We start from the raw sequence: 17,391 nt of genomic DNA, 5'->3' as shown, positions 1-17,391 counted from the left end.
ATTTTGATGACCAGTTTTTTTATAACTCTTTATTTTTGTGCTCTTGAAAATTCCACCTTTTTAACCGTCTGCTCTGTGACCAATCCTCCTCACACACTGTGTGCTCAGCACCCCCGGGAGGGGGAGGTGTCCCTTGTTCCATCACTCTCTCTGTCCATCTCTCTCTCTCTTTTCCTCCTCTCCCCATCTCTGTCTATCTCTCTTTTGCTCTGTGCATGTCTTTCTTTCTTCCTCTTTCTCTTTCTGCCCTCTTCCCTCCTATCTTCCCTCTCTGTGTTTCCCTCCCTGCCCTCCTGCCTGTCTGCATGTGCATGAGGCCCACTCTTGTCGTTCACCTCCTATATGCTTGCATGGATGTGTCAGAAGCAGTGGCCTGTGGGAGATGTAGTCTGGGATCTGTTTATGCCTCTGCAACTTGTAGCTGCTTTACTATCAGACTGATATTGCATGGCATGTATGCTGGGGAATGACCCGACTGTTTAGTCTGCCTGTTTACATCCTCTACTGTATATTATTCTCTGTGGAGATAAAAAGGTCCTGAACCCTTTTTAACCGTGTGTTTTGACTGCTCTGTTCATGTATGAATGTTGTGACATGTTGTTGATCAGTTGTTTGTGTGTATATGTGTGTTTGTCCTGTGTCTTTGAGTCTCTCCAGAATTAGAGGATGTTGTATCTATGCCCTTTCTCTGTCACACACCTCATATTTGCAGGGAGTGTGTTCATGTGACCCTTCCATTCAGTCTCTCTGTTCCATGTGTGTTGGTGTGTGAGTGTGTCTGTGTGTGAGTGTATTTGTGTGTATACATGTCTGTGTTTTAAATTGTTGTCTTTAATGAGTGTCTTCAGTGTCTTCGTGTGAGTATTTCAGTGTGTCCATTCTTCCAGTCGGTGTGTGATTGTGACTCTCTTTCTGTCTATGTGAGCTTCAGCCAGTTTGTTAATATTTACAGTGTTTGTTTTTTTTTACCAGGAGGGCCAGGCCACCACGTTAATTCCCCACGAACACCCTCCCTCATGCCCTCCTCTCTCTCTCTCTCTCTCTGTCACCGCCCCACCTCACCGTCCAACTGACCATGGGAGTGACACCACCCACAGACACACACGCATAGAGAGAGAGAAGGACTGGCAACAAGACTGGATGGCAGAATGTTAGATGGTCACACAGATGTTAGATGGTCTTTTAGATTGTCAGAGACACAAACAGACAATCTAAAGCCATGTTCAGTAGAACCATATTGATCACCAGGAGACACTATTGTCAGCTACCATAAGTGTTCAGATCATTCATACACAACCTTAAAATGTGGTATTCCCAACAAATACCATGATATTTATGTGACATGAATCATCCTCACCCTACTGGCTAAAGAGTAATGTATACACATTTAAAGAAAGCTCATCAGCTGGAAGTCTTAAACCTTATGGAACTGTTAAGAGGTTTTTATCTACCGGGGTTATGCATATTGAAGGATACTTGTTAAGTGAAGGATAAATATTGAAGGATACTTGTTAAGTGAAGGATGCATATTTAAGGATACTTGTTATGAAGGATGCATATTGAAAGATACTTGTTATGAAGGATGCATATTGAAGGATACTTGTTATGAAGGATGCATATTGAAAGATACTTGTTATGAAGGATGCATATTGAAGGATAGTTGTTTATGAAGGATGCATATAGAAGGATACTTGTTATGAAGGATGCATATTGAAGGATACTTGTTATGTGAACGATGCCTATTGAAGGATACTTGTTATGAAGGATGGATATTGAAGGATACTTGTTTTGTGAAGGATGCCTATTGAAGGATACTTGTTATGTGAAGGATGCATATTGAAGGATACTTGTTATGTGGAGGATGCATATTGAAGGATTCTTGTTATGAAGGATGCATATTGAAGGATACTTGTTTTGTGAAGGATGCCTATTGATGGATACTTGTTATGTGAAGGATGCCTATTGATGGATACTTGTTATGAAGGATGCATATTGAAGGATACTTGTTAAGTGAAGGATGCATATTGAAGGATACTTGTTTTGTGAAGGATGCATATTGAAGGATACTTGTTATGAAGGATGCATATTGAAGGATACTTGTTATGAAGGATGCATATTGAAGAATATTTGTTATGAAGGATGCATATTGAAAGATACTTGTTATGAAGGATGCATATTGAAAGATACTTGTTATGAAGGATGCATATTGAAGTATACTTGTTTTGTGAAGGATGCCTATTGAAGGATACTTGTTATGTGAAGGATGCATATTGAAGGATACTTGTTATGTGGAGGATGCATATTGAAGGATTCTTGTTATGAAGGATGCATATTGAAGGATACTTGTTTTGTGAAGGATGCCTATTGATGGATACCTGTTATGTGAAGGATACAAATTGATGATACTTGTTATATGAAGGATGTAAATTGAAAGATACTTGTTATGAAGGATGCATATTGAAGGATACATATTGAAGGATAATTGTTATGAATGATGCATATTGAAGGATACTTGTTATGAATGATGCATATTGAAAGATACTTGTTATGAAGGATACTTGTTATGAAGGATGCATATTGAAGGATACTTGTTATGAAGGATGCATATCGAAGGATGCTTGTAATGAAGGATTGTTTTTATGAAGGATGCATATTGAAAGATACTTGTTATGTGCCCCACTAATATTTTAGTCATTTAGCAGACACTCTTATCCAGAGCATCTAGGGTTAAGTGCCTTGCTAAAGGGCCCATCAACAGACATTTCACCTAGTCAGCTTGAGGATTTGAACCAGCAACCTTTCGGTTACTGGCCCAAAGCTCTTAACTGCTAGGCTACCTGCCACCCTAACGTAAATGTGTTTAACGTCTTATGGATCAAATCCTGTTAGCGGGATCAATTTGACAACATCCGGTGAAATTGCAGAGCGCGAAATAAAAAAATATATATTTTAAATATTTAACTATCATACATTCACAAGTGCAATACACCAAATAAAAGCTTAACTTCTTGTTAATCTAGCCACCATGTCAGATTTTAAAAAGGCTTTACGGCTAAAGCAAACCATGTGATTATCTGAGGACAGCACCCCATCAAACAAACACATGACAATCATATTTCAACCCGCCAGGCACGACACAAAACTCTGAAATAACGATACAATTCATGCCTTACCTTTGAAGAGCTTCTGCTGTTGGCACTCCAATATGTACCATAAACATCACACATGGTCCTATTGTTCGATTAATTCCGTCGTTATATCTCCAAAATGTCAATTTATTTGGAGCGTTTGATTCAGAAAAACACCGGTTCCAACTCGCCCAGCATGACTACAGAATATATAATAAGTTACCTGTAAACTTTGTCCAAACATTTCAAACAACTTTCCTAATCCAACTTCAGGTATTTTAAAATGTAAATAATCTATCAAATTTAAGACGGGATAAACTGCGTTCAATAGCGGATAAAATGAAAGTGGAGCGAGCTTCAGGTTACGCGCCCCAACCAAAACAGTTCACTTCGCTATCCACCCAGAAAGGGAATGGCTACTTCTTCATTTCTCAAAAGAAAAACATCAACCAATTTCTAAAGACTGTTGACATCTAGTGGAAGCTATAGGAACTGCAAGCATATTTCTATTAAAACGGGCTTGCCATAGAAAACCAATGGAAAACAGATTGACCTCAACAACAAAAAAATCCCTGAATGGATTGTGCTCGGGGTTTTGCCTGCCAAATCAGTTCTGTTATACTCACAGACATTATGCAAACAGTTTTAGTAACTACAGAGTGTTTTCTATCCAAATCTACTAATAATATGCATATCCTAGCTTCTGGGCCTGAGTAGCAGGCAGTTTACTTTGGGCACGCTTTTCATCTAGACGTGAAAATACCGCCCCCTATCCCAGAGACTTATGACCCACGTACACACAGTCCTCTGACCTTTTGAGTGAGATGTCAGAGAGGTTATGCTGTCATTTAAGGCTGAGAGATGAGAGGTCCAGGAGGCCAGCTGGTGTCACTAATACCCACTGCACATTCAGCATAACTTAGTGCCAACAATGACTCATGTTGCACCTCTCTCTCTCATGTATACACACACATAGTGTTCTTTCACCCGCTAGCTCGCTTGCACACACACGCATACGCAGTCACACACACACACACACACACACACACACACACACACACACACACACACACACACACACACACACACACACACACACACACACACACAAATATACACTTCACCCCTCCCTCCACATCTCTCCTGTCTTTTCTATCTCTTGCTAAATCTATACTCTTCTCTCGGTTCATGCCAGTATGTAATCAATTCATTTCTACCACTTTATAGACTATATGTCCATTCTTTACTGGGTTTATTTGTCTGATTCAAAATACTGTATCTTTATGTTACTCATGGTCATATATATTCATTAGTATACATTATTGGTAATGTATTAGCAGAGAAGTACAGTAGCTACTGTTGCACAATAGTTTTTAAAGTTTTTTTATTTGTGGTATCTATAGCCATCTTGACCTTGAATTCTACATTTTATTTACTTGGCTATCTCTCAGGTAATTTCTCATACAGTAGCTATTAAGTACACTATACTGAAATGTGAGTTAGTGTGGAAGGGAGCAGACTCAGAAAGCAGCTTTGGCACCGTCCACTTGTTCAGATGCTGTCTGTTGTGCTGGCTGTATCTGGGTCTGTTCCATACTCCAGTCAACATGATGGTTGCATGCCAGCATGCCAGTACCTGCAGACAGTTTCCTAGTGGATAGTTTTTCTAGCATCTAAAGAGAACCTACCATGCTAACTGTACCACATCACTGCATGTTTAAAAGTCAAAGCTCTTCATGCTACCAGGCAAGAAATGTATTTTTTCCAAATAGAGGTGTTGTTGGAGTGACTTGAGTCAAAGGTTCATGGGTCATACGTAGCAAATTCTCAAAGTTAGATTCCCTGTTGATTTAAAAAATAGGTTTGGGGCAGCTATGCTTGCAGTGAGCTATAAGAAATGAAACTGTATATCACCATGTATGTGTGGTGTGAGTGTGTCTTGGTGTGTATTTCTGTGTATTGTGTATGTGGTTGTGTTATTTGTTTTCTAAGGTTTGTAATGTAATGTCTGTGGTGGTGGGTGGGTGAAAGTGTGTGTGAGTGTGTTGAATAACGAGATTGCCTGCATGCATGCTGTTCAGCCTGACTAGAATATTTAACTTGCCTGGTTTTGTGTGTGTGTGTATGGGAGAGGTTGTGTGTGGGTGTGGGTAAGTCTGTGTGTGTATCGACATGTGTATGGCATGTGTATGTGTGTATAAGTGTGTGTCCCAGGCGGGCAGGTGTGTGTCCCAGCCCCAGGTTGGTTCGGGGCAGAGGCAGTAACTCCTGTCCCTCTACCTGTAGGTGGCAGACAGCGGAGCAGCACCAGCCACCAGCAGACCTCTCTCTCTCTGTCTGGCTCTCTGTCTGGCTCTCTGTCTGGCTCTGGCTGTGTGTCTGCTGCTGCCTCCGCTGCTGCTCTCACTGTCAGTGCTGGCTGATCTGGCTTGATCTGGTTTGTCCCTCTCCCGAAGCCCCCTTGCTCCCTCGCCCTTAGCTCCTTGCACCTCCTCTTCAGCTCCCACTGTCTGGCCCCTTCCTCTCCCCCTCTCCCCCCTTACCCCCTGGGCTCCCCCTCTGTCATCTCCCCATGGCTGCCCTGCTCCTGGGCAGGGGCACATCCCCCCTGGGGTCCCTCCCGGGGCTGGTGGGCAAGGTGGGGGGTGAGGCGTGGCGAAGCAAGGTGGGGGGCCCGTGTCAGTGTGCCTCTCTGTGTGTCGCTCCAGGTTACGGGGTATTGCAGGAGGAGCTGCTCTCCCCTCCTTCCATGCAGTACAGCCTGCCCTCCCCGCTCGGCAACGAGCCCTACTGGCAGGAAGTCTCCAGTCTGGAGTGTGCTCCCATGGCCATCACAGAGGAGGACACACTCATGGAGATGTCCGATGTGCAGGTGTGGCCCTCGGGCAACATCCCCTCCCTAGTGGCCGTGGAGGACTCCTCACTGGAGTGCAGCAATGCTGACGACTCGGAGGGGCTGCTGGGGCTGCCATACGGGAGCCTGGGCCGGCTGGGCAGTAGGGTTGGCGGAGAGGGAGGGGGGCTGAGTGGCTCCATGGAGCTGGTGGAAGACAACTCAGAGATGGGGGCTGTTGACTCGTTCAGCACCGCCACCCCTGCCACCCCTGCTTCGTTCAGCACAGCCACCCCTGCCACCCCTTCTTCGTTCGGAGGCACCATCGCCGCCATGTTATACAACGTTAATGGTCTGGAGAAGGGTCAAGGGTCAAAAGTTGTGAAGTCAGAGGCAGCAGCGGTCAGAGGCAACTTGGCAGGTGGAGATGGAGCTGGAGTTGAAGGAGGAAGAGGAGGAGGGACAGGCTCAGAGGAAGGGCTTTCTCTTGTTGCAGGACAACAGCAGCGAGTGTACACCCGGCTGAGCAAGTCGCCCGGTCTGAGCCGCGTGGCTGACCGTAATGGAGACAGGTGAGTGTGTCCTCAGACCTAAGTCAGTCTGCAGCTCAGCTGGACACAGCACTGGCCAGACAGAGGGTAGTCCAGACACTCACCTCTGAGACAACTGAGACTTAGGACACGTCAATATTGCCATGTTTCCTAACCTAATAATACAATATTTAGTTTTAGTAACAGAGTGTCTATGAAGGACTATTAGTCAGCTTTTGTTTGACACACACATTTGACACACATTGGCCTCTGTCTGCTCCTTTCACTCCTTTGTCTCTTCTCCTCTCACTTGTCCTCTCTCTCCACCTCTCTTCATCTCTCTCCTCCTTTCTTCTATTCTCACTCATCCTCTGCCTCCTTAGGTCCAGTGGTGGCAGCAGTGGTAGTAGAGGCAGTGGCGGAGGTGGTGGCTCTTTACTGTCCTATCTGCAGGAGCAGTCGGGTCCAGGTTGGCAACCTGTCACTGACCACACTCAGGCCTGGTTGGGTTCACAGACAACAAAACCCAGGCAGGCCATGGACTCAATGATGTCATCAGTGCGCGCTGCCATGGATGTGGACCCCAGCCAGTCCCGCGTGTCCCAGGAGGCCTTGCTTCAGCCGGTGCGGGACATGGGGCACTCTGAGCTGCTGCGTGGGCACTTCAGGGGCACCCAGCCATTTGAGAAGGGCCTGGGGTTCCCTCACAGGGTGCCAGAGCTGCAGACCTGGGATGACGTACGCCTGAGGCAGCAGGTGAGTGGGAAACCCATCTTATTATTGGGGTAGCAGGTAGCCCAGGTAGATGTGCCCTTCCTAAGATGGCGCCAAAGAACATGGCTGATGTTTTACATTCTCCCAACCAATTGTGCAATTTTGTTATTTTTTTGGGTGGTTTGTGTAACTTATTTTTTTACTTATTTTGTACATAATGTTGCTGCTACCGTCTCTTATGACCGAAAATAACTTCTGGTCATCAGAAAAGCGATTACTCACCTCGGACTGGAAGAAACTTTTTCCTTTAACGAGCCCGACGAGAAGGATATCCTGCTTTCACTGGAACAGGCCCAGATCCATGCCTTTTACGTGAAGAAAAGATCCCGGAAAAGGGGACGCAGATCGGGAATCCATCTGAGAAGCCGGAGGCGAGCGAGTAAACTCCCAATGCCCTCCATTCTCCTTGCTAACGTGCAATCATTAGAAAATAAAATTGATGACCTACTATTAAGATTATCCTACCAATGGGACATTAAAAACTGTAACATCTTATGTTTTACCGAGACATGGCTGAACGAAGAAACAGACAATATAGAGCTGGCGAGATTTTCCATGCACCGGCAGAACAGACACGCTACCTCTGGTAAGACGAGGGGTGCGTGTGTGTGTCTTTTTGCCAGTAACAGCTGGTGCGTGATGTCTAATATTAAAGAAGTCTCAAGGTATTGCTCGCCTGAGGTAGAGTACCTTATGATAAGCTGTCGACCACACTATCTACCAAGATACAGTTCTCATCTGTATTATTCGTAGCCGTCTATTTACCACCACAAAGTGAAGCTGGCACTAAGACCGCTCTCAACCAACTCTATAAGGCCATAAGAAAATAAGAAAATGCTCACCCAGAAGCGGTGCTCCTAGTGGCCGGGGACTTTAATGCAGGCAAACTTAAATCAGTTTTACCACATTTTTACCAGCATGTCACATGCGAGGAAAAAAATCCAAGACCACCTTTACTCCACACACAGAGATGCATACAAAGCTCTCACCCGCCCTCCATTTGCCAAATCTGACCACAATTCTATCCTCCTGATTCCTGCTTACAAGAAAAAACTAAAGCAGGAAGTAGCAGTGACTCCCTCAATATGGAAGTGGTCAGATGATGCGGTTGCTACACTACAGGACTGTTTTGCTAGCACAGACTGGAATATGTTCCGGGATTCATCCAATGGCATTGAGGAATACAACACCTCAGTCAGTCATCGGCTTCATCAATAAGTGCATTAATGATGTCGTCCCCACAGTGACTGTACGTACATATCCCAACCAGAAGCCATGGATTACAGGCAACATCCACATCGAGCTAAAAGCTAGAGCTGCCTCTTTCAAGGAGCGGGAGACTAATCCGGACACTTCTAAGAAATCCCGCTATGCCCTCAGATGAACCATCAAACAAGCAAAGCATCAATACAGGATTAAGATTGAATCCTACTACACCGGCTCTGACGCTCGTCAGATGTGGCAGGGCTTGAAAACTATTACGGACTACAAAGGGAAACCTCAGACACAAGCTGCCCAGTGACGCAAGCTTACCAGATGAGCTAAATGCCTTTTATGCTCGCTTCGAGGCAAGCAACACTGAAGCATGCATGGGAGCACCAGCTGTTCTGAATGACTGTGTGATAACTCTCTCGGTAGCCGATGTGAACAAAACAGGTCAACATTCACAAAGCCACTGGGCCAGACAGATTACCAGGACGTGTACTCAAAGCATGCGCTGACCAACTGTCAAGTGTCTTCACTGACATTTTCAACCTCTCCCTGACCGAGTCTGGAATACCTACATGTTTCAAGCAGACCACCATAGTCCCTGTGCCCAAGGAAGCAAAGGTAACCTGCCTAAATGATTACCACTCCGTGGCACTCACGTCGGTAGCCATGAAGTGCTTTGAAAGGCTGGTCATAGCTCACATCAACAGCATCCTCACGGACACCCTAGACCCACTCCAATTTGCATACCGCCCCAACAGATCCACAGATGACGTAATCTCAATCGCACTCCACACCGCCCTTTCTCACCTGGACAAAAGGAACACCTACTGTATGTGAGAATGCTGTTCATAGACTACAGCTCAGCGTTCAACACCATAGTGCCCACGAAACACCTCCCTCTGCAACTGGATCCTAGACTTCCTGATGGGCCACCCCCAGGTCGTAAGAGTAGGCAACATCACGTCTGCCACGCTGATCCTTAACAATGAGGCCCTTCAGGGGTGTGTACTTAGTCCCCTCCTGTATTCCCTGTTCACCCATGGCCAAACACTGCATGGCCAAACACGACTCCAACACCATCATTAAGTTTGCTGACGACACAACAGTGGTAGGCCTAATCACCGACAACGATGAAATTGCCTATAGAGAGGAGGTCAGAGAACTGGCAGTGTGGTGCCAGGACAACCACTTGCTCAATGTGAGCAAGACAAAGGAGCTGATCATGGACTACAGAAAAAGGCGGGCCGAACAGGCCCCCATTAACATCGACGGGGCTGTAGTGAAGCGGGTCGAGAGTTTCAAGTTCCTTGGTGTCCACATCACCAACGAACTATCATGGTCCAAACATACCAAGACAGTTGTGAAGAGGGCACGACAAAACCTTTTCCCCCTCAGGAGACTGAAAAGATTTTGCATGGGCCCCCAGATCCTCAAAAGGTTCTACAACTGCACCATCGAGAGCATCCTGACCGGTTGCATCACAGCCTGGCTCCTCAACAGCTTCTACCCCCAAGCAATTAGACTGCTGAACACTTCATAAAAATTGCCACCGGACAATTCCCCCCCCCCCCCCCCCCCCCCCGTACCCCTGCACACTGACTCGGTACCGGTGCCCCCTGTATATAGCCTCGTTATTGTTATTCTTATTGTGTTACTTTTTATTATTACTTTTTATTTTAGCCTACTTGGTAAGATATTTTCTTCTTCTTGAGCTGCGCTGTTGGTTAAGGGCTTGTAAGTAAGCATTTCACAGTAAAGTCTACACTTGTTGTAATCGGCACATCTGGCAAATAAAGTTTGATTTGATTTGAGTAAGGCACTTAACACTAATTGCTTTTGTAAGTCGCTTTGGATTAGAGTGTCTCCTAAATGACTAAAATGTAAATGCTGTACAGTAGGACTTGTATGACTACAGTCCAAACCCAGTGACAGAAGGCTATAACTGAATTAGATTATATGTATCATAATCCCACTATCCTCTCCTCTCACACACATGCACATACAAACAGAAGGCCCAAGAAGGGCACAAACAGCCTGTCAAGCCAAATATAGCAGCCCCTGTCACCAGATCCCCAATCCCAGCCCATCACACGTGGCATCTAGCATTCTGGCACTGCACCAGACCACCCTAAAGGACAGCTCAACTTTGCGACGCAGTGAGAGGGCAAAAGGGGCTGTTTCAGTCTCTGTGGGCTATCCCTGGTAGGAAGTTATATTGGGACTGCCAGGTTATATTGGGACTGCCAGTGTGTTGGAACAGTAAGAACAAACTACAATGTTGCCCATAGAGAATAAGTGGCAGGAAATGGTCTTGCTGCAGACTATCTGCATCTTACTGTATTGTTCAAGTAAAATAGATCCCAAACCATTACAGAATAATGATGTGTGGTGGTGGAACATATACCTACATGCCATTGGAATAATAATATAAGTGTGGAAGTATAATGTATGGTTGTGTGTACCAGAGTATAGTGTGATTACCTGAGGGAAGCCTGTTGGTCAGGGTGCAAGTCTGTTATTCTCACTCTCAGCCTCTCAGCCTGACAGAGCAGAGCTCCTCTCTGGAGCAGCCAGAAGTATTTAAAGACTACAGATCACATGGCTGGGAGATAGAGAGGGAGCGAGGGGTGAAGGGTGAGAGGGTTGTTTTTGGAAGCACGGAGGGGAGAGAGAGAGAGCGAAGGAACGAAAGAGAGAGAGGGAGAGGAAATAGAAGCCTCCCAAGGTTGCAGCCGCCTAGATTTGATGGCATGGGTCAGCCATTCCTACTGACCAACTGACAGACGGAGAGAGAGAGGGAGAGGGAGACGGAGAGAGAGAGGGAGAGGGAGACGGAGCCAGAGAAAGAAGGAACAGGGTCGAGTGGAGTAGAGCTTGCTGAAGAAGGGACACAAACGGAGGGAGAGAAAGAAGGACAAGACGCCAGCCCTGTTGAGAGGAGAGAAGGCCTGAGGGTGCAGCTGTTGCCCCAGAAAAACGGAGAGAAGTGTCGTGTATAGTCGGCGAGAGCCTGCACAGACGTGTGTGTGTGTTAGTGTCTGTGTTAGTGTGTGTGGGTGGGCGTGTAGTTGGGTGTGTGAGAGTGGGTGTGTCGTGCGCTCCACTGGGTTGCTGGGTTGCTTTGAGAGTTTGCAGAGGTAGAAGCTTGGAGGGGCTGTGAGTGATGTGGGCCCTGGTGACCGAGCTGCTCTTCAGCTTTGTGCTGCTGGCCTTCCTGGTGATCAGCGGTCAGAATGTGATGCATATAGCCAGCGGCTCCCTGCGCTCTGTGCTCACCTATGTGCATGCTGCGCTGGACCGTGAGCTGGGCGAGGCCGAGGGCATGGCCGACGAAGAGGAGAACGTCACCACCCGCGTGGTCCGCCGCAGGGTCATTCTCAAGGTACCCAACAGAGAGGGGAGGGGGGAGAGGATGAGAGAGAGAATTGACTGGCAATGGAACAAAATAATGAAGGAGAGTGTAACAAACAGTGTGGTGGAAAGCAGATGGTTGCAGTGTGGTTGTGCGTAACTGTTATGGGAATTTTGAATCTCAATGATAATTCAATAAGCTTTGACTAATCCCCAAGGTTTGTAAGACGCTGGGTTAAGAATAATTAGGCAAGGACTCAGCTTTCTGCAAAAGGTCTGTACAGTTTATTCAGAGAACATTCTAAAGTCAAAAATTAGGACTCAGTCCTTTTATAATACACACATACATTCCTATCTTTAGACCACTCACTTCTCAAACAACCAGTACTTTTCCACTAACCACAAAGAACCATAAAATGTGTCACATTCTTTAAGGCTTTCACCTCCCCTCCCCCTTTGGGACCCTCTTGGTTTGAAACCCTTCAATGATTTTCTCTTACCTACTCTACAACTTCACTCTGTTTACATCCCTACTAAAGGATATAACCTCAAAGTTTTACAATCCTAACCGATCTCCCCATATCCTGGTTTTATCTTCCCATGATTCTCAAACATATCACCCTATCCTATAATTTCAGAGTGGAACAGTTAAGTCATTATCCTAACACATACAAATGATTCTAACAGTAACTCACACATACAGTATGCTGACTTGTGCATAGATGATGAATATACAGGATGCATGATAGAACTACCTTGCAACAACAACATTAGTTTTAAAGTATTTTCAAGCAACTTTCTGGATCATATTGTTCATACCGTATTCCGCCAGGTGAGATAGAATTGTAACAGAGGGAGGTAAGGACATAACTAAGAATGGTCAAACCATAGACCTACAGTTGAGACCCATTTAGACTGTAGATATATATACTGTACAGGCCTTATACGTGCTGTGACCATAGACCTACAGTTGAGACCCATTTAGACTGTACAGACCTTGTACGTGCTGTTGAGCTGTGAATGGCTCAACCTGTATGGTGTTTAAACCTATGAACTCAGTCTCTAATCTCTCTACCATCCCATGGTCCTATTCTCCCCCCTCCCTCCAGCCCTCTCCTGGTCTCAACAACTTTAATAACTCTAAAAACTCCTTCCTCTATGGATTGTGGGGGATAGGGCAGGCTTTTCCTACAGCCATGGCGCTGTGTTCAATAGTTTCAACTGCGGGACCTTTAGATCTTATAAATAGCTGTACTGGCGCCTCCAATGTTATTATGAGTAATAGTTGTATTATCATGAACCTCATCAACTCTAATTGTATTAGTGCTAACACCACAGCAGTCCCATTAGTGATCCCCTGACCAGTTACTATCTCTCTCTCTCTCTCTCTCTCTCTCTCTCCTCTCTCTCTCTCTCTCTCTCTCTCTCTCTGGTTTGGGGTTGGTGACAGTGGCTAAATGATGAGACTCACTCTGGGGGGCTATTTTAAAGTGCTCTAGATTCCAGCACCCTTTTCGTTCTGTATGCTGACTCCTGGTTTTCCCCCGGAGTCGTTCCCCAATTCATACTTACAAACTCATAGGTGTGACATTAATGTCTGTGGAAAAGTTGTTGGCCAATCAAGTATTTGGATCCAATCTTTCTGGTAGTATTGACTGGTCCCTTTTGTAATGTTAATGTAGAGTATGTGGGTTTGGACTCCTTACTGTATAAGTGTGTGCTGTTGATGCATCTACCATCAATCTATGAGCAGATGTGTGTGGCGGTACAGTATACCATGTGTATTTCAGTATGACAGTATTGTTTAGTGATGTTCAGTACATGTTGTCTGTCCCGTAGGGTGATGAGGCCAAGGATCTCCCAGGGGAACAAGTGAGCGAGGAGCAGTTCACAGACGAGCACGGAAACATCGTCACCAAGAAGGTCAGATATCTATCCCAGCATGCCTCTCTCTACTCTATAGCCCTGCACTGTGGCCTATCTACCAGTTCTCCCCTGTTAATATTCATGTTCAACTCACTACACTCATCCTCATAGAAATGATTATTAAATTGATAATCAAGAACCATCACATTCATCATCATGCCTTGATTTATTCCAATGTCATGACTGTAATCACGACATGGGAAAATGATCCCTGTCTTGCTCTCACAGGTGTCACAGTCATGTTTAGTTGCTGTATGAAAGGTTGTGGGTGGTAGATTTAGTAAGGATGGGGTTGATAAGGATACATACAACCAGGACAGTTTTATAATGAACATTAAGTTCCTTAATGGTACACAGGGAGGTACACAGAGAACCCAATATAGTACCAATCTCTCCTTCTTAAGCTCTTTTTCCCACCAGCTTCTCTCATCCTCTCATCCTCCTCTCCCTCCCTCCCCTGGGTGTGTGTGTGTGTGTGTGTGTGTGTGTGTGTGTGTGTGTGTGTGTGTGTGTGTGTGTGTGTGCGTGCGTGCGTGCGTGTGCGCGGTGCAGATTGTACGGAAGGTGGTGCGCAGGGGGAAGGGCTCAGGTGACGAGGGGGGTCAGGAGCGGTCAGTGAGCGTGGATGGCTCTCTGCAGGATGAGCTGGAGGCTGAGGCGGAGCAGTTCATAAACTACGCCGTCCTGAGCAGCAAGGTGGGCCACTGACCTGCATCAGCCAGGCCACACTCACCCTGGCTACTGTACAAGATGCTGAGACTCTAAACAAACTCATTCATCTGTCATAAACAGAGCATTGATTCACAGTTAAAGTGGACTGAGACTAACTGGACCATACAGGGCCCATCTGGGTCAATCTGTAAACTTCCCTGAATTTATATAGGGACTCAATGTAGCAATCAACCACTAGAGAAGATGACAAGGGTGTAGCTGGGAACTACGAACTCTTTACTGTGCTGGGATAAGCAGTATAGAGTCCTCTGTTAGTCCAAAGTAGACCACAGTGGGCTAAACCTGCATGGACTGTGGTGTGTGAATGGGATGTGTGTCTGTTCGTAATTTAGATCAACCTGTGCTGTCATTCCCCAACCTCCTAGCTACAAAGAAACTGAAAAAAAGATTGATTGTGTGAGTGTCCTCATGCTGTACTTTGTATCCAACTTGCAAGCCTTACTCATCTGTGCTTCATTTCCCCCATCATGTCCACCCTCTCCATCCTGACCTGCATGTAGGACCATCCAAAAAGTCCACAACTGCATCCTGCTCTGATAGCTTGCACTGTCTCTCTGCGTTGGCTGAAACAACAAACTAATGCTTCCAGGTTTCCTAACAGCAGTCAGTTCTGATATCTGCTCTGTCTCCAGTCAGTACATAGATGGATGGCTCTTTCTCTCCAGTTGATATGAATGTCTGGGTGTTGGTTGGTTGCTCTTGATGTGCTAATGTAATGAGGTCCACTCTCTCCCCTTCAGTAACCCACGTTGACTGACTGTCTATCTGTCTTCTCTGCCCACCTCCATTCAAAGTGTCTATAGTCCATATACTGTGACTGTGTGCTCCCTCCAACCTGCAGTACTCTATTCCATGTCAATGTTTCTGATGCTTCTCTCTTTTCTATTTTCCTGTCTGTTTTTCCAACCCCCACCACATCTCTCTTGGCTTGGCTGTCTTTCCATTATCTCTCCTCTCTTGAATTGTCTCCTTTCCTCTCCTTTTCTTGTCTTCCCGTCAACTCTCTCGCTTCGCTCATTACCTCAATTGTCACTTTTAACCTCTTCTCCTCTCCACCCTTGTCTCTTCGTACACCTCTTCACCTCGTTCGTATCTTTCACCTCACACACTGTGCCACTGCTCCCTCTCCCTCCTCCATCTCTCCCTCTATCCTGATCCCCTCTCCCTACTCTCTCCCTCTCTCCTGATTTCCTCTCCCTCTATCCTGATCCCCTCTCCATACTCTCTCCCTCTCTCCTGATTTCCTCTCCCTCTCTCCTGATTTCCTCTCCCTCTCTCCTGATTTCCTCTCCCTCTCTCCTGATTTCCTCTCCCTCTCTCCTGATTTCCTCTCCCTCTCCTGATTTCCTCTCCCTACTCTCTCCCCCTCTCCTGATTTCCTCTCCCTCTCTCCTGATTTCCTCTCCCTCTCCTGATTTCCTCTCCCTACTCTCTCCCCCTCTCCTGATTTCCTCTCCCTCTATCCTGATCCCCTCTCCATACTCTCTCCCTCTCTCCTGATTTCCTCTCCCTCTCTCCTGATTTCCTCTCCCTCTCTCCTGATTTCCTCTCCCCCTCTCCTGATTTCCTCTCCCTCTCTCCTGATTTCCTCTCCCTGCTCTCTCCCTCTCTCCTGATTCCCTCTCCCTCTCTCCTGATCCCCTCTCCCTGCTCTCTCCCTCTCTCCTGATTTCCTCTCCCTCTCTCCTGATCCCCTCTCCCTGCTCTCTCCCTCTCTCCTGATTCCCTCTCCCTCTCTCCTGATTTCCTCTCCCTACTCTCTCCCTCTCTCCTGATTTCCTCTCCCTCTCTCCTGATTTCCTCTCCCTCTCCTGATTTCCTCTCCCTCTCCTGATTTCCTCTCCCTACTCTCTCCCTCTCTCCTGATTTCCTCTCCCTCTCTCCTGATCCCCTCTCCCTGCTCTCTCCCTCTCTCCTGATTTCCTCTCCCTCTCTCCTGATTTCCTCTCCCTCTCTCCTGATTTCCTCTCCCTCTCTCCTGATTTCCTCTCCCTCTCCTGATTTCCTCTCCCTACTCTCTCCCCCTCTCCTGATTTCCTCTCCCTCTCTCCTGATTCCCTCTCCCTGCTCTCTCCCTCTCTCCTGATTCCCTCTCCCTCTCTCCTGATTTCCTCTCCCTCTCTCCTGATTTCCTCTCCCTCTCCTGATTTCCTCTCCCTACTCTCTCCCTCTCTCCTGATTTCCTCTCCCTCTCTCCTGATTCCCTCTCCCTGCTCTCTCCCTCTCTCCTGATTTCCTCTCCCTCTCTCCTGATTTCCTCTCCCTCTCTCCTGATTTCCTCTCCCTCTCCTGATTTCCTCTCCCTACTCTCCCCCTCTCTCCTGATTTCCTCTCCCTCTCTCCTGATTTCCTCTCCCTCTCTCCTGATCCCCTCTCCCTGCTCTCTCCCTCTCTCCTGATTCCCTCTCCCTCTCTCCTGATCCCCTCTCCCTGCTCTCTCCCTCTCTCCTGATTTCCTCTCCCTCTCTCCTGATTTCCTCTCCCTCTCCTGATTTCCTCTCCCTCTCCTGATTTCCTCTCCCTCTCTCCTGATCCCCTCTCCCTGCTCTCTCCCTCTCTCCTGATTCCCTCTCCCTCTCTCCTGATCCCCTCTCCCTGCTCTCTCCCTCTCTCCTGATTTCCTCTCCCTCTCTCCTGATCCCCTCTCCCTGCTCTCTCCCTCTCTCCTGATTCCCTCTCCCTCTCTCCTGATTTCCTCTCCCTCTCCTGTATTCCTCTCCCTCTCCTGATTTCCTCTCCCTCTCCTGATTTCCTCTCCCTCTCCTGATTTCCTCTCCCTACTCTCTCCCTCTCTCCTGATTTCCTCTCCCTCTCTCCTGATTTCCTCTCCCTCTCTCCTGATTTCCTCTCCCTCTCTCCTGATTTCCTCTCCTTCTCTCCTTGATTCCCTCTCCCTCTCTCCTGA

General features: G+C 46.7%; 1 protein-coding gene across 16 annotated transcripts in view; it reads left to right on the top strand.

Moving 5' to 3' along the window:
- The window catches only part of LOC106585259 (ankyrin-1), a 181,212-nt gene that overhangs the window by 156,879 nt on the left and 6,942 nt on the right, over positions 1–17,391 (top strand). For 9 of the 16 annotated variants that reach the window (XM_014171276.3, XM_014171275.3, XM_014171272.3 and 6 more), the window contains 4 exons: positions 5,837–6,533; positions 6,875–7,247; positions 13,668–13,751; positions 14,307–14,450. In XM_014171276.3, the coding sequence (XP_014026751.1) occupies positions 5,837–6,533; positions 6,875–7,247; positions 13,668–13,751; positions 14,307–14,450 (1,298 nt within the window). Of the gene's footprint in view, positions 1–972; positions 4,211–5,836; positions 6,534–6,874; positions 7,248–7,471; positions 10,050–10,132; positions 11,860–13,667; positions 13,752–14,306; positions 14,451–17,391 lie in introns of those variants that run through there. The other 7 variants (XM_082968547.1, XM_014171281.3, XM_014171284.3 and 4 more) reach the window with 6 other exon arrangements.

This window comes from Salmo salar, chromosome 24, assembly GCF_965601325.2.
Source record: "Salmo salar chromosome 24, fSalSal1, whole genome shotgun sequence".
Classification (NCBI taxonomy): Eukaryota; Metazoa; Chordata; class Actinopteri; order Salmoniformes; family Salmonidae; genus Salmo; species Salmo salar.
This window is presented reverse-complemented; position numbering and strand designations above follow the sequence as displayed.